At 36.6% G+C, this 16,021-nt stretch overlaps 1 protein-coding gene across 2 annotated transcripts; it reads left to right on the forward strand.

Moving 5' to 3' along the window:
* Window positions 1-256: 256 nt before the first annotated feature.
* LOC110885485 (C-type lectin receptor-like tyrosine-protein kinase At1g52310) lies at window positions 257-4,786 on the forward strand. Of its 2 annotated transcripts, none has more exons than XM_022133194.2 (6): window positions 257-487; window positions 680-763; window positions 874-928; window positions 2,007-2,453; window positions 3,156-3,726; window positions 4,033-4,786. In XM_022133194.2, the coding sequence occupies exons 2-6, from the start codon at window positions 683-685 to the stop codon at window positions 4,556-4,558; spliced, it is 1,680 nt and encodes a 559-aa protein (XP_021988886.1). In that variant the 5' UTR covers window positions 257-487; window positions 680-682; the 3' UTR covers window positions 4,559-4,786. The 2 variants fall into 2 exon arrangements, with proteins under 2 accessions (XP_021988886.1, XP_021988885.1); XM_022133193.2 differs by having other exon boundaries at window positions 284-487; window positions 676-763.
* The last annotated feature ends 11,235 nt before the right edge of the window (window positions 4,787-16,021 follow it).

Below are 16,021 nucleotides of genomic sequence, written 5' to 3' on the forward strand. Positions count from 1 at the left end.
AGAGTATTTTTATTATTTCACTGAGAAAAGTAATTGATGTTAGGGCGACTATCCGGGAACGAAATTACAAAAGTTGAGGACTAGTAATTTAAAAAACTTAGAAACTAAAAGTGAAAAAAGGCAAACCAATATCCATACATTTTTCTGTTTATTTAATTAATATGTTGAGCATGAATGAATAAATACCGGAAGAAAATGAAACCGACACTATTAGTATTTTTAGATATCTAGTGGTATAAAAGAAAGTTTAAACAATGGTCCACTGTACATTTATATTTAATTGAAACAGGCGACGTGTTAGCATTGACTGACTTTGACTTTTGGTCCCAATTCTCAACTGCACTCTTTAATTACCCATCTTCCCCCTTCCATCGCCATTATCGAACCATTTCAACCTCTCTATTTCACTCCTGCATTCCATCCCCCAATTTTCTAACCCTTGATTCCGTTTTCCAGTATGCTTCTTCCCTGATTTTAGGGTTTTCAGGTAATTACTCTTCATCTACTTACTTATTAATTTGAAAACTGTGTTTATTTCTAGGTTTTGTTGCTCTTCATTTTGATATATGATATTGTTTCTGTGTTTGTATGGAAGAAATTGCTGTGTTGTGTTGTGTTGTGATGTTATGTTTAGTATGTGTAGCTAAGCTGTTGTTGATAATTGTTGTGGTTTAGTTAGGTGATGGAAGGGATGATGATACATTCAGCTGGGATCTTGCTTCTGGTTGCTTGCTTCATGCTTGGTTTTGAAGTTTCAGAAGCTGTGAGTGATTAAGATTTTAGCACCACTTAGTAGATGAGCTAAGAAGTTTGATTTAAATTGATTATTATATGCATATGTTGAAAAGCATGCCACTCTTGTTGTTGTTTTAGGTGTCAAATGATTCCATTCTGGCTGCGTCTTCTCGAAATGAAAGCCACTATAAAGGTAAGCTGCTTTTGTTACGCTAATTAATTGTATGTAATGTATTGGATATTTCATATTTCAATGGCTTTGCAATTGTCATCCTTGTATGAGTCAGTATTGTCATTACCTTGGTTTAAAAAGGCGTGAGGCACTCTGAGGTGTTTAGGTCCCAAAGCCGAGGCGTGAGGCATTGATTCATGTATAACCTAATAAGTTATATTTACGACTAGAAGCTACATCGCTTTCGTCTGTTTTACGTATTAACCTTTTTATCAAGTAAACCTTGCATAACTAGTTCAATCCCTTTGGTTGTTTATACGTATAAGCCTCCTACAGGCCCTAATTTTGATCCATAAGTACATGAGGTGCGCCTTTTGAAACCAAGGTCATAAGCTTGGTTTTATAATGCACGCATTAGCGCATAATGCGTGATGCGCACAATGCGCTGATGAGATCGCATCAGGTGTAGCGATGCACTTTGGTGCACACATTTCTGTTAAATTGAAAAGGCTAAAAGACCACCTACTTATATTGTTTTAAAATGTGCTTAATAAGCTTGTACAGTGAGATGATGAAGTTGTTACGTGAGTTATTGCATAGATTACTTGTACCTTTTCCATAAACTACTTGTACACAAAAGAGTTAAAGACTTATTTTGGTTATAGATAAAACTTCTTTGGTGGTACTAGAGCTTTTTTTTGTATTTATTTACTTTAGTCTCTATTTTTTTAGTATTTAACAGTTAACAAGGCAAAATATTATCTATACATAATTTTCATTATTTTTTTAATAACAAAACGCGTCGCATACGTGATGTGCGCGCATCACGCATTGCACGTTTTAAAACCAAGGTCATAAGCTAACTCTCCCTAAAAAAGCATAGATTCATTCGGGATATTATTTGCCTTTTGTTTTGGTTATGTATTCAGTTTGTGCATTCATTATATATCTTCACCATACACCCATTAGTAATATTTATATAAGTGTATAACCGTAAAAAAGATAAAGAAAATAGCAGCATTCTAGATATGCATCTGAACTTGCAATCTTGTGTGTGGGCGTACTTTATGAATTAAACTTCACCGTATTTTGTCAACAGCACCGTGTCCGTCTGGTTGGGTCACTGGACCAAGTAATAAAATCTGCTTCAAGTCTATCGGAAACACTCAGTCTTGGAACGAGTCAGAAACTAGCTGCAGAAGTAACAACGCCCACCTTGCAGCATTAACATCACTAGCAGAACTGAACTTTCTCCAAGATCTGTGTAGTAAATCAACGGCTAATAATGAATGTTGGGTCGGAGGCATAGGCACCAACACCAACACAAGCAATTCAATCGACTGGAAGTGGTCTGACGATACTTACAACTGGAATACGACTCTCCTTACAGTGACCACACGAGATCTGAAGTCTACTTGCACCAATTCTTCATGCTTCTACTCTTACAACGAGTCAGCATCTCTGTGTACTGTGTTGACCAATAGAATGTCTCTTGTCGCTGAAAAATGCAACATATCTCACACTTCTATATGCATGCGTCTTGCAGGTTTGCTTTCTTCTATGTAAATATTTAGGTTTACACTTTGATCCTTTAGGGATAAATATTTTCCAAATTGGTCCGTTACCTGTCGTAAGTTCTAGTAACGTCTATATGTAGGGCTGCAAACGAACCAAACGTTCGGCGAACAGTTCGTGAACCGTTGGCGGGAAGTTTGTTTGTGTTCGTTCGTTTATTAAACAAATGAACACGAACAAGAAATTTCATTCATTTAGTTAAATGAACGAACATGAACAGAGGCCGCGTTGGTTCATTTATTTCGTGAATGTTCGGTAATGTTTTCATTTGTGTTCGATAGTTCATTAGGGTTTTTAGTTTTTATATTTTGTTTAAATACTTCAAAACTCCGACAAATAAATATTTAATAAGTGTCGGTGTTTTATATATTATGTTCATGAACGCTTGTTTGTGTTCGTTTGTTTCCATTTGTGTTCATGAACATTAGTTTGTGCTCATTTGTGTTCATCAACGTTCGTTTTCGATCGTTGCCAAAAATTAACAAACAAACACATATGAACACGAACAAGTTCATTTCCTTAACAAACGGACACAAACATAAAATCTCATTCGGTATGTGTTCATGAACAGTTCGTGAACACATATCTATCTTAACAAACGAACATGAACAATTTTGTTCGTTTGGTTCGTTTGCAGCCCTATTTATATGCTATTTTCTTGATTTTTTTTCAGAGAATAGATGTCAGCATATGCACTGTCACAAGGAATATCTCATCATACTTGCTACAGTGAGTGGGTTAATCCTCTTCACTACATTTGCGGTGGTGATATGGCTCCTTGTGTACAAACGAAGCAAAAGACGAAGAAAATCTCGAAAACTATCAAATCTTGCTGAAACAGCCTTGGTTCCTCCATCATGGAAAATCTTCACTCGTGAAGAACTAAGGTCGATTACAAAGAACTTCAGTGAAGGTAACCGTCTTATCGGGGATGCCAAGACAGGTGGCACATATAGCGGGACTTTACCCGATGGATCGCGGGTGGCAGTGAAAAGGCTAAAGCGGTCAACTTTTCAACGAAAGAAAGAATTTTACTCGGAGATTGGAAGGGTGGCGAGGCTTTGCCATCCAAATTTAGTCCCTGTGAAGGGATGCTGCTATGATCATGGTGATCGCTACATCGTGTATGAATTTGTGGTGAATGGGCCCCTCGATAGATGGTTGCATCATATTCCATTGGGCGGCCGGACACTAGATTGGACCATGAGAATGAAAGTTGCCACAACCCTTGCACAGGGAATCGCGTAAGTGAATCTAAACAACCTTTGTTTTAGAGTAAAATGTCATTTTCGTCCTTGGGGTTTGGTCAATTTTGCGACTTTCGTCCAAAGTTTTGTTTTCCACATCTAGGTCCAAAAGGTTTGAAATCTTGCCAATTTCATCTGGCTCGTTAACTCCATTCATTTTTCTCCATTAAGCCCCAGATGCGGAAAAACAAACCTTTGGATGAAAGTCGCAAAACTGGCCAAACCTCAAAGACGAAAATGGCATTTTAATCTTTTGTTTTATTTATACAACTTTATGTTGTTCCTAACTACCAATAATATCAGGTTCTTGCATGACAAAGTAAAGCCACAAGTCGTGCACCGTGACATTCGTGCAAGCAACGTACTGCTTGACGAAGATTTTAACGCTCATTTAATGGGTGTTGGATTATCCAAGTTTGTACCATGGGAAGTAATGCATGGTAGGACCGTAATGGCAGGTGGGACCCACGGTTACCTCGCCCCAGAGTTTGTTTACAGGAACGAGCTAACCACAAAGAGCGATGTCTACAGCTTCGGGGTTCTACTCCTAGAAATAATAAGCGGTCGTAGACCGGCTTCTCAAGCAGTTGACTCGGTGGGTTGGCAAAGCATTTTCGAGTGGGCCACCCCGCTCGTTCAATCACACCGTTATTTAGAGCTTCTTGATCCTGTGATTTCGGCATCTTCTTCCACGTCACCTTCTAGAATACCTGAAGCTGGAGTTGTACAGAAGGTAGTTGATCTCGTGTATTCGTGTACGCAACATGTTCCGTCGATGCGTCCTAGAATGTCGCATGTGGTCCATCAGTTACAGCAGTTGGCAGCTTAGGAGGGGGTGGGGCTAATGTTTAAGTGATTAGATTCATGTTAAATGTTTATTAGGTGGATTTTAAGGATAAAGTTTAGGATGATTATTGAACGTTTGCTGTGTTAGCATTGGCATTGTTGTACCATAGTGGTTAACATTAAGTTATTATCATCGTATCTGTGAAGAACTATTCATATGATATAATGTTAAGGAGGATCTTACATGTTAACAAGACGTAGCTTATGTTTATTTCTTCCTTTTTTACAAGATACTTTTCATTTGAAATTTTAAAAGGCAAAAGTGAATATGAGGGTGTTGCGCATCTAACTTGTATGTGAAACACATCAAAACTATGTAGTTTTGATTAAATCCAATTAAAAATTAACTTTCACAAAACTATTTCCTAAATTATCTCAACTTTCTTCTTAAGTCCAAACCTATATCTAATTGTATGAAGATAAATTCGTCTCTTATTATCTGCCATTACCGTATTTTTTTGGGAATTCAAATAAAAAATGTTAGAAGTATTAATTAATACTCACTTATTTATCATGTTTAAAAAGTTTTGCAAAGGATGCTATCGACAAAAAAAATTGAAATTCCATTCAAAATAGTATGCGGTGTGATTTATCTCAGCCATCTAATAGCCATCTAATACTGAAATATGAAAGAGCACATGATTTCATTCACTAAATTTATAGATTTGTAATATTAAAATATAAAAAACTTATGATTTCATATCTTCGTTATTAGCTTTATAGATTTTTTTAATGGACGTGCGCTATTAATCTTGTAGATGTACAACAAATTTTCTTATGGAACCAATGAAGAATATTGATGATGACTCTGGGATGAGCAATATCGTTAAATATTTACTTAAAGAAACAAACTTAGATATAGGTTTGAGTGAGTGGAAAAAAGATAAGATAATTTAGGAAATAGTTTTGTGACACTTAATTTTTAATTGGATTTATTCAAAACTACGTAGTTTTGATGAGTTTTACATACAAGTTAGATGTGCAACAGCCCCATATTCACTTTCCCCATTTTAAAAATATATATATGCAATAAATAAGTGATAGCTGTATACGCATTTGAATTTGGATTTGATTAGACATAAAACTTCATTTTTATTTGCAATAAACATTTAATTAGCATTTAGCTCAACAACACAAGATGTTACATTTACATATACATAAAGTATCATGGTTTTAATGGTTTTATATCGTAGTATAAAAGGAATTTTGGTATGTCTAAAGATCAACCTACAAGAACACTAAAACACATTATAAAACAATCAACTTATTAGACATACTTTATGTTGATAAACGTTTCATATACACCGATATCCAAAATTAAACACAAATCCGAGTCAAACCCTAGTTGCACCATTAATCTTTGATCATTAATCTTCATCCAATGCGATACATGGTGATTTCCATGTGTTAACTCTAAGGTCATCCGTAATGGTTAATGCCCCTTAATGGGCATTTTCTGTCACATCATCATCATAACGCCCTTTAAATATTGTGTAATGGCTAATGCCCCTTAATGCCCTCATTTCCATCCTTACTTTTCAATTTTGTTTTTCTCATTGGGCATTATATTATAAATGACTTTATTCAACAAAAGGTTAGCTCTTTGTTCATTGCTTTGATACCAAAAGTGGCTGATCCACTTACATTCTCGGAGTTCCGGCCAATATCTTTAGTTGACGTGGTGTGTAAAATTACGTCTAAAACACTAGCGATTCGGTTAAAGAAAGTAATCACTAGTGTGGTAGCAAATGTGCAATGGGCTTTTTATTTATAGTCGACGGCCCATTAGTTCTAAACGTGGGAAAAGAAACAAAAGAAAAAAAATTCATATTCAAAGCCGACATCGAAAAAGCATATAATACGGTAAATTGGAAGTTTCTTGTCTCAGTCTTAAATCACATGGGCTTTCCATCAAGATGGCAACAATGGGTATTGGGGATCCTATTTTCGGGTAGGGCCTCAGTAATTATAAACGGGTCACCATCCGGGGAATTTCAATATAGAAGAGGGTTCCGTCAAGGTGACCCGTTATCACCATTTCTTTTTGTGATTGTACTGGAAGGATTACATGTAATGATGAAAAAGGCCATAAGCGGAGGGCTATTCGAAGGCATCCAATTACCAAACGAGGGACCATATTTTTTTCATTTTTATGCGGACGGTGCAGTTTTCATGGGAGAATGGAATGTCGTAAACTTGAAAAGAATTTTGAGATGCTTTCATATGGTCTCCGGTTTAAAAGTGAATCAGAAAAAAAGTAACTTGTATAGGGTGGGTGTAGACAAGAGTGAAGTAGAAGACTGGGCAAGCTCACTAAAGTGTAAACCTGGTAAGTTTCCATTTTCTTATTTGGGCTTAAAAGTAGGGGCGAATATGAATCGAGTCTCAAATTGGAAGGACGTCATTGATAAATTTAACAAACGGTTATCAAAGTGGAAAGCGAAACTCTTATTGTTTTCCGGGAGAATTACACTAATAAAGTCGGTTTTGGAGAGTTTACCAAACTATTACATGTCACTTTATAAAGTACCGGAGGCCGTCATCAAAACCCTAGAAGGTATAAGAAGCAAGTTCCTATGGGGAGGTAATAATGAAGCGAAGAAAATTAGATGGGTTAGATGGGATAAAATCTTAGCATCTAGATCAGTGGGTGGCCTTAGGGTTGGGGGTATAAAAGAATTGAACCTAGCACTATTGTTAAAATGGTGGTGGCGACTAAAAGATGAACCGAAACAACTTTGGGTCAACACAATAAAGGCAATACATCACAATACTCGGGTGTACGGCATGGCTCCTATAAAAAGTTCAATGACAGTGTGTTGGAAAACTATAGTAAACATACAAAATGAGTTCTCAAAGTATGGTGTAGATATTAAAAAGTATTTGGTAAGTAATGTTAGAAAAGGTGAAAATACTTTATTTTGGTTAGCCGCCCGACATGTTTCGTAGGTTGTTTCGGTTAGCGAAAGACAAAGGAGCAAAGGTCATCGAATGCTGCAAAGACAACAATTTGAATAGAACATGGGATTGGGCTTGGTGCAATGTACCAACCGATGAAGAGGAGAAAAAAGAAATGTTTGAGCTGAAATCGATACTATCACAACAGGTTATCTCAGAAGGGAAAGACTTTTGGAGATGGAAGCATGATAAAGAAAACGGGTTCTTGATACGTACAGTTCGACGAACTTTAGCGAATCTGATTGACTTGAATAGACCGGCCGTGACTTTTGGTGGAACAAAATTGTTTTACCAAGGGTTAGTATGTTTGTATGGCGCGCGTATGAAGGAAGAATTCGAACTGCCTCAGAATTAATAAAACGAGGAGTAAATCTACAATCAAACAAATGCGTAATGTGCGATGGTCCGGAAGAAACAACAGACCATATACTTAACCGGTGTCAAAGAGCTAAAGATTTATGGACACAAGTTTTCTGGTGGATTGGGGAATCGAAGAATCATGGACTAGAATCGGTAAAAGACATAATGCGAAGCGTAAGTAAAATCAGTTTATCAAATAAGCGAAATAGAATAGTGCATGCAATTTTTTCAGTGACTTTGTGGTATATTTGGAACATAAGGAACAAAAGACTTTTTGAAGGAAAAGACATGGGCACATACATAGCAGTAGAGGGAGATAAAGGAACAAGTTTTTGAATGGATGAAAAATCGAACCAAAGGCTTTAATACAATGTGGGAGAAGTGGAGAAAATTTGATGGAATTAATTGAGGACTCACTTTATCATTGGGTGTATGTAGTTTTATTGTTTTTGTTTACCTTTTCTCTTTTTATGTTTCTGTTCTTCATAGCTTCTTGCTGCGTTTTGGTTTGTTAATAAAGTGTTTCCATTGCCATTAAAAAAATGACTCTCCATCTTCACCCCCTATAAAACCCATAAAGATGGCGTTGAAGACATTATCAAGCCACTTTACGCCCATATAATGCTAATTACTAGAATTAATATGAGATAAATACATACTAAAACAATTTGAAAAAAAATAATAAAAAAAAGATGCTGCTTACTTACCCATCAAATCAAATCCTTTACCCTTTTTATAATAAAGTTTCAGATATGCTTGATTATAAAATTGGATTGTTGGTTTAGGCTTAGTCATGTTGTATGGGCATGTCTTTTGAAATAATTGTCAAAGCAAATGATGAAAGGTAATTTTGGTATATGAAAACACCGCCAATTTGAATATATCATTATCATGTCATGCTCATAATTATCGGTTTATAGTGACTTGCAAAATAGTCTGCTTTGATTTAGAACAAAAAAAAGGTCCCAAGTGTTATTGCCTCACTTCGTTGGCTAACCGACAAACCAACAAGCTTTCCATCGACCTTAAGATTAAATTATAATCATTTTTACTAACGACTTTGTTATCTTATTTCATGTACTAACGAACCTTAGGTTCAAGGGTGTAGCGTCCTTGGTGGGAGTCTCGATGCTCGATCAAAGAGTGACGCTCATGAGATAATTTATTTTTCCGTTACTTTATGAAAATGTTACTAGATTTTGTTTCAAATTTGCATGATTGATGAATACTTGCAAGAAAAATGATTATTGGTTGTAACTAGTTTAGTGGTGATCATCATTGGTAGCTTATTATCGATCAGTGACAAATACACATCTAGGGTAGTAACCGAGTGTTAGCAACAATTGATTGTTAATGACAACTGCATCCATTGGTAACTTAATTACCACTAATGGAGCTCTCTGCTAAAAGTTTTCTATTGGTTTAATTGGTGGCACTTATATTTTTCCACTAAAAAGTTGTGATGATTTATCTCCTATATAAGGAAGGCCTTTGGCCTAATTTTGATATGTTGTTTCATAACAAACTATATGCATATTCGACCTTGTTATTCTTTATGAGTTATCTTGTAAAATGTTACTTCTATATAAATTACATTAATAAATCTAAATTATACCTTTGCAGCCCTCTGCTTAGGTTTGAATCTAGAACCTCCCTTTTAAAAGACATAAGTCTCTACTAAGTGGGCTAGCCCTACATTAACTCTATGAATTATCTACCTCAAACTTTCATTAATACCAATGAAATATTTTAATCTACAAGTGATTTTTACATGATTCAGAAGAGAGATCTAGATTTACATTAACATTTGTAAATACCAACATTGGTATAACCATGCCCCTTAACTATGAATTAATATTGAGCCTTCTTGTGACGGAGTTGTGTCTACATACAACTTATACCTGCAAAAAGTAACTCTTAAACCAAGTTGCGTGAAAAAAAAAAAGAACAAGGGTAAATTACAATTTCTGTTCTTTATGTTTGTATCGGATTGCAATGAACATCCTTTAACTTCAATAATTACAGTCACAGTCCTTTATTTGTAAAACCCATTACACTTTACGTCCTTTATCACTAAGCAGATTAAAATTTTCAATTAAGTCTAGTCACATGAGGGTATTCTGGTCATTTCACGCTTTTATATAAAATGTTGCTTGATAAACAAAACAAAAAGATACATACACAACTCATTTCCTCTTCATTAAACTCTCTCTAAATTAAAACAACCATCATCCTCCTCTAACAACCACTACCACCACCATCTTTGAAAACCATCATATGTATTCTTTAGTTCAACCACCACCATAGTCGCCATCCGCCACATGCACAAACCCCGACAACCATCACAATCCACCACCTGAAAGCCTCTAACTACCACCATCTAGGGGTGTTCATCGGTTCGGTTTATAATTTGTTTGGTTTATTCGGTTCGGCTTATTCGGTTGGTACCCCAAACCAGAAACCAAACCAAACCAAATAAAGAATATGCAAACCGATCCAAACCAAACCATCAATTCGGTTTGGTTTCGATTAAAAACCGAATAAACCAAATCTAACCAAATTGTACTTGAGTATATTTTTCCTAATTTATATTTATGTTTGTGTTCCAACTTCCGAACACACAACTAATTTACACCTAACAATATATGAATACAAGAAAGTTTCATTGCGAAATAAAATAAACACATCCATAAAGTAGTAGTAGACACAACCACAAAGTTAAAGTTTCAAAACATAGATCGTAGAAACTATTGGATGACTTAAAGAGTGGTTTTGAGTTGGGCTTTTCGATTTACATTTGGTATTTTGGGCTAAATAACCATTTTGGGCTAATAAATTGTATATGATTTATAAAATATTATTATTTTTATTTAATAATTAATTAAGTTAAATGGTTTATTCGGTTATCCAAATAAACCGAATAAACCAAATAAAATAAAATGTGGATCCATAAACCGAACCGAAAACCATATTCACAATTCGGTTTCGGTTAGAAACCAAACCACAAACCAAAAACCGAATTCATTATTCGGGTCAGTTTATTTGGTTACGGTTACGGTTACGATTCGGTTTACGGTTTTTATTTGGTTACGGTTTTTTCTGAACACCCCTACCAGCATCTATCTATCTCTCTAGTTTTCAGCCCCTCCGATTGGGATGGTGTCACACCCCGATTTCCACGTGTCTCACCGGTGGGCCCGGTGGGGGATTACCGTGACGTAGTTGGCAACAATATAGTCAAACCACAAAATTATATGAATGCACATAAAGATAATATAATTCAACCATTGATTGTAATATCGAATGTATCACAAATAGTCGAATGGTATCCACAGGGGATCAAAGTAATAAAAGTATTGTTCAACAGACAAGGCATCAAAAGCTTGCGAGACTCTTAAGGATGCTAAGGAGCTATAGCCAGCCAATTTCGTTTAGTACCTGCACTTAATCTTTTTGGGAAAATACGTCAGTTTACACTGGTAAATACATTCAACCGACACTTTTGTAAAATGTTTATTAAAATTGATTTGAATGCACAAGGCACAAACTCTTTTTATAACTTGGGATAATTTATAATTAAATCTTGTAAAGAATTACATGTTTGCTATGCATTCGGTCGCCCGGGTCGTGCCGGGTTAAAGTTTAATAGACACACCACATAGCGTAAAACCGAGGTGGGTAAACCAACGGTTACACCTTTAATTAATATAGACATAATGTCGGGTGTACGCCTACACCCGGATGTCGAGGTCGTGGCCATTTCGTAAAATGATGCCAAGGATATCAGGGACATGGTCATTAAGCCCCCAAAGGCGTTAAGCCAACAAAACAAGTTTTAAACGGGTCACATTGATAATACCCAACTACAAATAAGTTGGGGTCAATTGCCCGACCAAGCGGTATTTTAGATACCGTAACTCAAGCCCGTAATACGGAAAATAAGTTAAAAGTATTTACCTTTGCAAGTATAGTCCTTAATTGATTAAATCACATATAGCTTTTACTGGGCTCCTATTCTGGAACGAAGGTTTTAAAATAACCTATTAGAATTCTAACGGGTCTTTATATTGGCCGTAGCCTAGACCGGTCAGTTTCAAAGGATAGATACGGTTTAATCGCGTGAAAGGCGAAAACCGGGAATGGAATGTGGTTCCGACCCAAAAAGTTTGAAGGCTTGTTTTATATGGGTTTAATATTCACACTCTGGATTTTGGGGTCAAAATAATATGGTTTGACCCGTATCGACTAATTTATGTAAACTAGTTACATAAGCCGAACCGTGCGCGCAATAGGCGCAACGGGTAACCGTAAGAGTCCTACACTATTTTCCTAAGTCAATATACTTTAAAGAGGTTGTGGTATCAGTAGGATACCTTCCATAATGCCCGTAACGAGTTTAAGTTGATATTATGCCCCGTAGGGGTATTTCGGTCTTTTTAAAGATTAAAAGGAGGTTTTTAGAGTTCTACAGGAAATCTGAGTTTCCCGAACAGTTTATAAAGTCTAAAATACTTTATTTATTATTTAAAATCAGTAGCAACTGGAATCGGGTCAAAAGACCTTGTAGAACCCGAGTTATGGCCGAAAAGGGCATATTTGGTATTTACCGAACCGTAGCCATAACCGCAGGTTATGAGCAGGTTAAAAATAATTAAAAATCTTGAAAAATCCCAAAATATTATTTTACAACAGTGAGTAAAAGGTTTGGTGTCGAAATCCGGGTTTAGATAGGCGTTATGCTAATTGCGCTATTTAATTACTAAAGTTTCACAATTTGCGCTATTTAGCATAACTCCTATTCTGGACCTCGGATTGACATGAAATTTTAGGGACATGCTTAGAATTTAGTAAGCAAGGTTATGGTCCCTTCACGTGTCCGAAATACTCGTTTTATTTTGATAAGGGCGTTACGGTCAACTTTTAAGCAATTAACGGAAATGCGTAAAAGACTTGGACAAACAACGAACCGGTCACAGAGGTTTATACCATCATGTAACCTGGTCCTAAGAGAGTCCTAAGGCATATCTAAATCGAACTTTAATGGGTCAGAACTGAAGTCAAAGCAAAAGTCAAACTTTTGCCACTTTCGGCTCCGAACCGGGTCAATATAGCAAATGGCCGAATCAAACAAGCTTAGACTTGTTAATACACTTATTATCATATTTTATGAGTGTTTAAACAGGTTGCACATCATCTACATTACAGATTATGCGTAAAATCGCAAAATGGCTTTCTGGTGACTTTTTAAGTACACGTTTGACTCGACATTTGAACTAGTTTGAATGGTGATCAGGGGGAACTCTTTTAGGGGTTTATTACCCACATAAATACCAACTTATAACTACTTTTGATTTGGTTAATCACTGGACCATTTGTGATTAACCGTTATGTCAACTGTTAGTTACGACGGTTTGACTTTTAAGCGAAAACTAAGCAAAACTAAACCACAAAAGGGTTAGACAACTTACAGAAGCTTGTGCACGACTTAGGATGATAGAAGAACACTTGAGGGCTCCAGAAATGAACTTGAGAGCAGTGTTTGAGGTGTGTTTCACTTATGCACTATGAAGGCCTTTTTATAGCAAAGTTTGGTGCACAAGATCATTACAACACATCCTACATTGCTCATGGATGATTGGCAGGTGTCCTAAGGTGCTAGGGGTCAAGTAGAGGGTGCCCATGCTTCATTGATTGCTCACAAGATCGTTTACTAGCCCAATCATTGAATCTGCCCATGTTTCTGTTACTGGGCGTCGCTTACGGACCGTATGGCTTGGGCCTTGCGGTCCGTAAGCCTGTGGCGGAGACAAGTTAAATCTTTCACCCCCTTACGGTCCGTAAGGCAGGACCTTTGCGGTCCGTAAGGGTTGTTTTTAAATCTTTTTAAATCTTTTGTAATGATTAACGAAATCTTCGGTAATTAATAACCTGACCTTTCGGGTTTGAAGGGGTAACTTTGCGATTTGGCCCTCGGTTAATTACAATTAAGGGCTCGTGCCTTTTACCCGTACTGTTAAGCCCCTGGTTAGTTTAATTATTATCCGGAAAGCCTTAACTTTCATTGTTGACGCTTTTAACCCCTCTCGTACGAATTTGATCATAACTTTCTCGTTTTAAAACGGAACTTCGCGAAATTTATATAGTACATTATAGTGAGCGTATTTTACTGTTATAAAGCCTCGGGTTCGTCAAAGGGTCACTCAGAGGTATAATTAAACATGTTGACACAGTTAACCCCTGCAGCTTGTAATCTCTCACTTTCTTCCGCGTTTCGCTTCCGTACGATCCATGATTTATTCGTTTGAAGGTACGAGCATCGTTTTAGGTTTACTATACAGTATATTTACCCTTTGTTGGCATTTATAACCCTCGAATTTACATACTTTCAAGGTTTGTCAACTTTAGTCCTTTATTTAATATCTAATGCCACGTGTAAACTTATGACATGTGTTAACACATTATTGGACACAAAATTTCTAGGTGTTACATCCTCACCCCTTAAAATAAATCTCGACTCGAGATTTACTCAAACAAATAAGGGTATTTCTCTTTCATCGTTGATTCAACTTCCCACGTGAATTCGGGACCTCTCCGGGCATCCCATTTAACCTTAACTATAGGTACATGCTTTCTTCGAAGCTTTTTCACCTGTCGGTCTTCAATCGACAAAGGCTTCTCCACAAACTTCAAGCTCTCATCTATATGCACATCTGTGTGTGGGATCACCAATGATTCATCAGCGAAGCACTTCTTTAGATTGCAGATGTGGAACACATTGTGAATTTGTAACACCTCGAATTTTTGCGTCCAATAATGTGTTAACACGTGTCATTTGATTATACGTGGCATTTATATTAAATAAAGGACATATTTTGACAAACCTTGAAAGTATATAAATTCGAGGGTTATAAATGTCAACAAGGGTAAATATACTGTATAGTAACCCTAAATAATGCTTGAATCTTCAAACGAATAAATCATAGATCGTACAGAAGCGAAACGCGAAAGAAAGTGAGAGATTACAAGCTACAGGGGTTAACCGTGTCAACATGTTTAATTATACCTCTAAGTGACCCTTTAACGTTCCCAAGGCTTTGTAACGGTATTACACACTCACTAAAATATAATATATATAAATTTCGCGAAGTTTCGTTATGAAACGAGAAAGTTACGATCGAATGCGTAGGAGAAGGGTTAAAAGCGTCAATAATGAAAGTTAAGGCTTTCTGAATAATTAATAAACTAATCAGGGACTTAACAACGCGGGTAAATAACACGAGGTCCTTAGTTGTAATTAACCGAGGGCCAAACCGCAAAGTTACCCCTTCAAACCCGAAAGGTCAGGTAAATCATTACGAAAGATTTCGTTATTAATTACCGGATTCTAATATTCATTAAAAAGATTTTAAAAATCTGAAAAACAGGCCCCTCGCGACCCGCGTGATGTCTTGGCCTAAGTTGAGGCGGGCCGCGAGCCTCCTCTTTTACTCGCCTGATATTCAAATCTCAGGCGACCCGCATTAAAATTTCATGGAACTCCCATGCGGGCCGCGTGGGACGCCCAGATGCAGAAAGTTGTAACTACATGCCTTTTGGAGCCTTTGAACGACCAACAACCAATAAATGAGGCATGGGCACCCTATGCTCGACCCATATCACTTAGGGGCACCTGCCATTCATCCAAGGGCACTTGTAGACCCTTGTGTGATGATCTTGGACCTTGACATTGGCTATAAATAGCAAGGTTATGTCCATAAGTTCATCACAACTCAAAACACTTCTATCTGATCATTTCAAGAGCTTCCAAGTCTTCTTCTCTGCTCTATAATCAGCTCTCAACTTCTGTAAGTTGCTTAGATCAATTGTAGCTCATTTTATGTTTAGTAAATGGCTAGAAACCAAACCGTCGTAAATACGGTTTGACTTTTAATTAAATCAGTGATGGTTCAGTCTTATGACGAATCAAAAGTGGTTATAAGTTGGTATTTATGTGGATAATAAACCCCTAAAAGGGTTCCCTCTGATCACCACTCTAACTATGGCAAATATCGAGTCAAACGCGCACTTAAAAAGTCAACAGAAAGTCGTTTTGCTATTTTGTGCATAATCTGTAGTGTATATGTTATGA

The sequence above is a fragment of the Helianthus annuus genome, chromosome 10 (assembly GCF_002127325.2).
Source record: "Helianthus annuus cultivar XRQ/B chromosome 10, HanXRQr2.0-SUNRISE, whole genome shotgun sequence".
In the NCBI taxonomy this organism is placed as follows: Eukaryota; Viridiplantae; Streptophyta; class Magnoliopsida; order Asterales; family Asteraceae; genus Helianthus; species Helianthus annuus.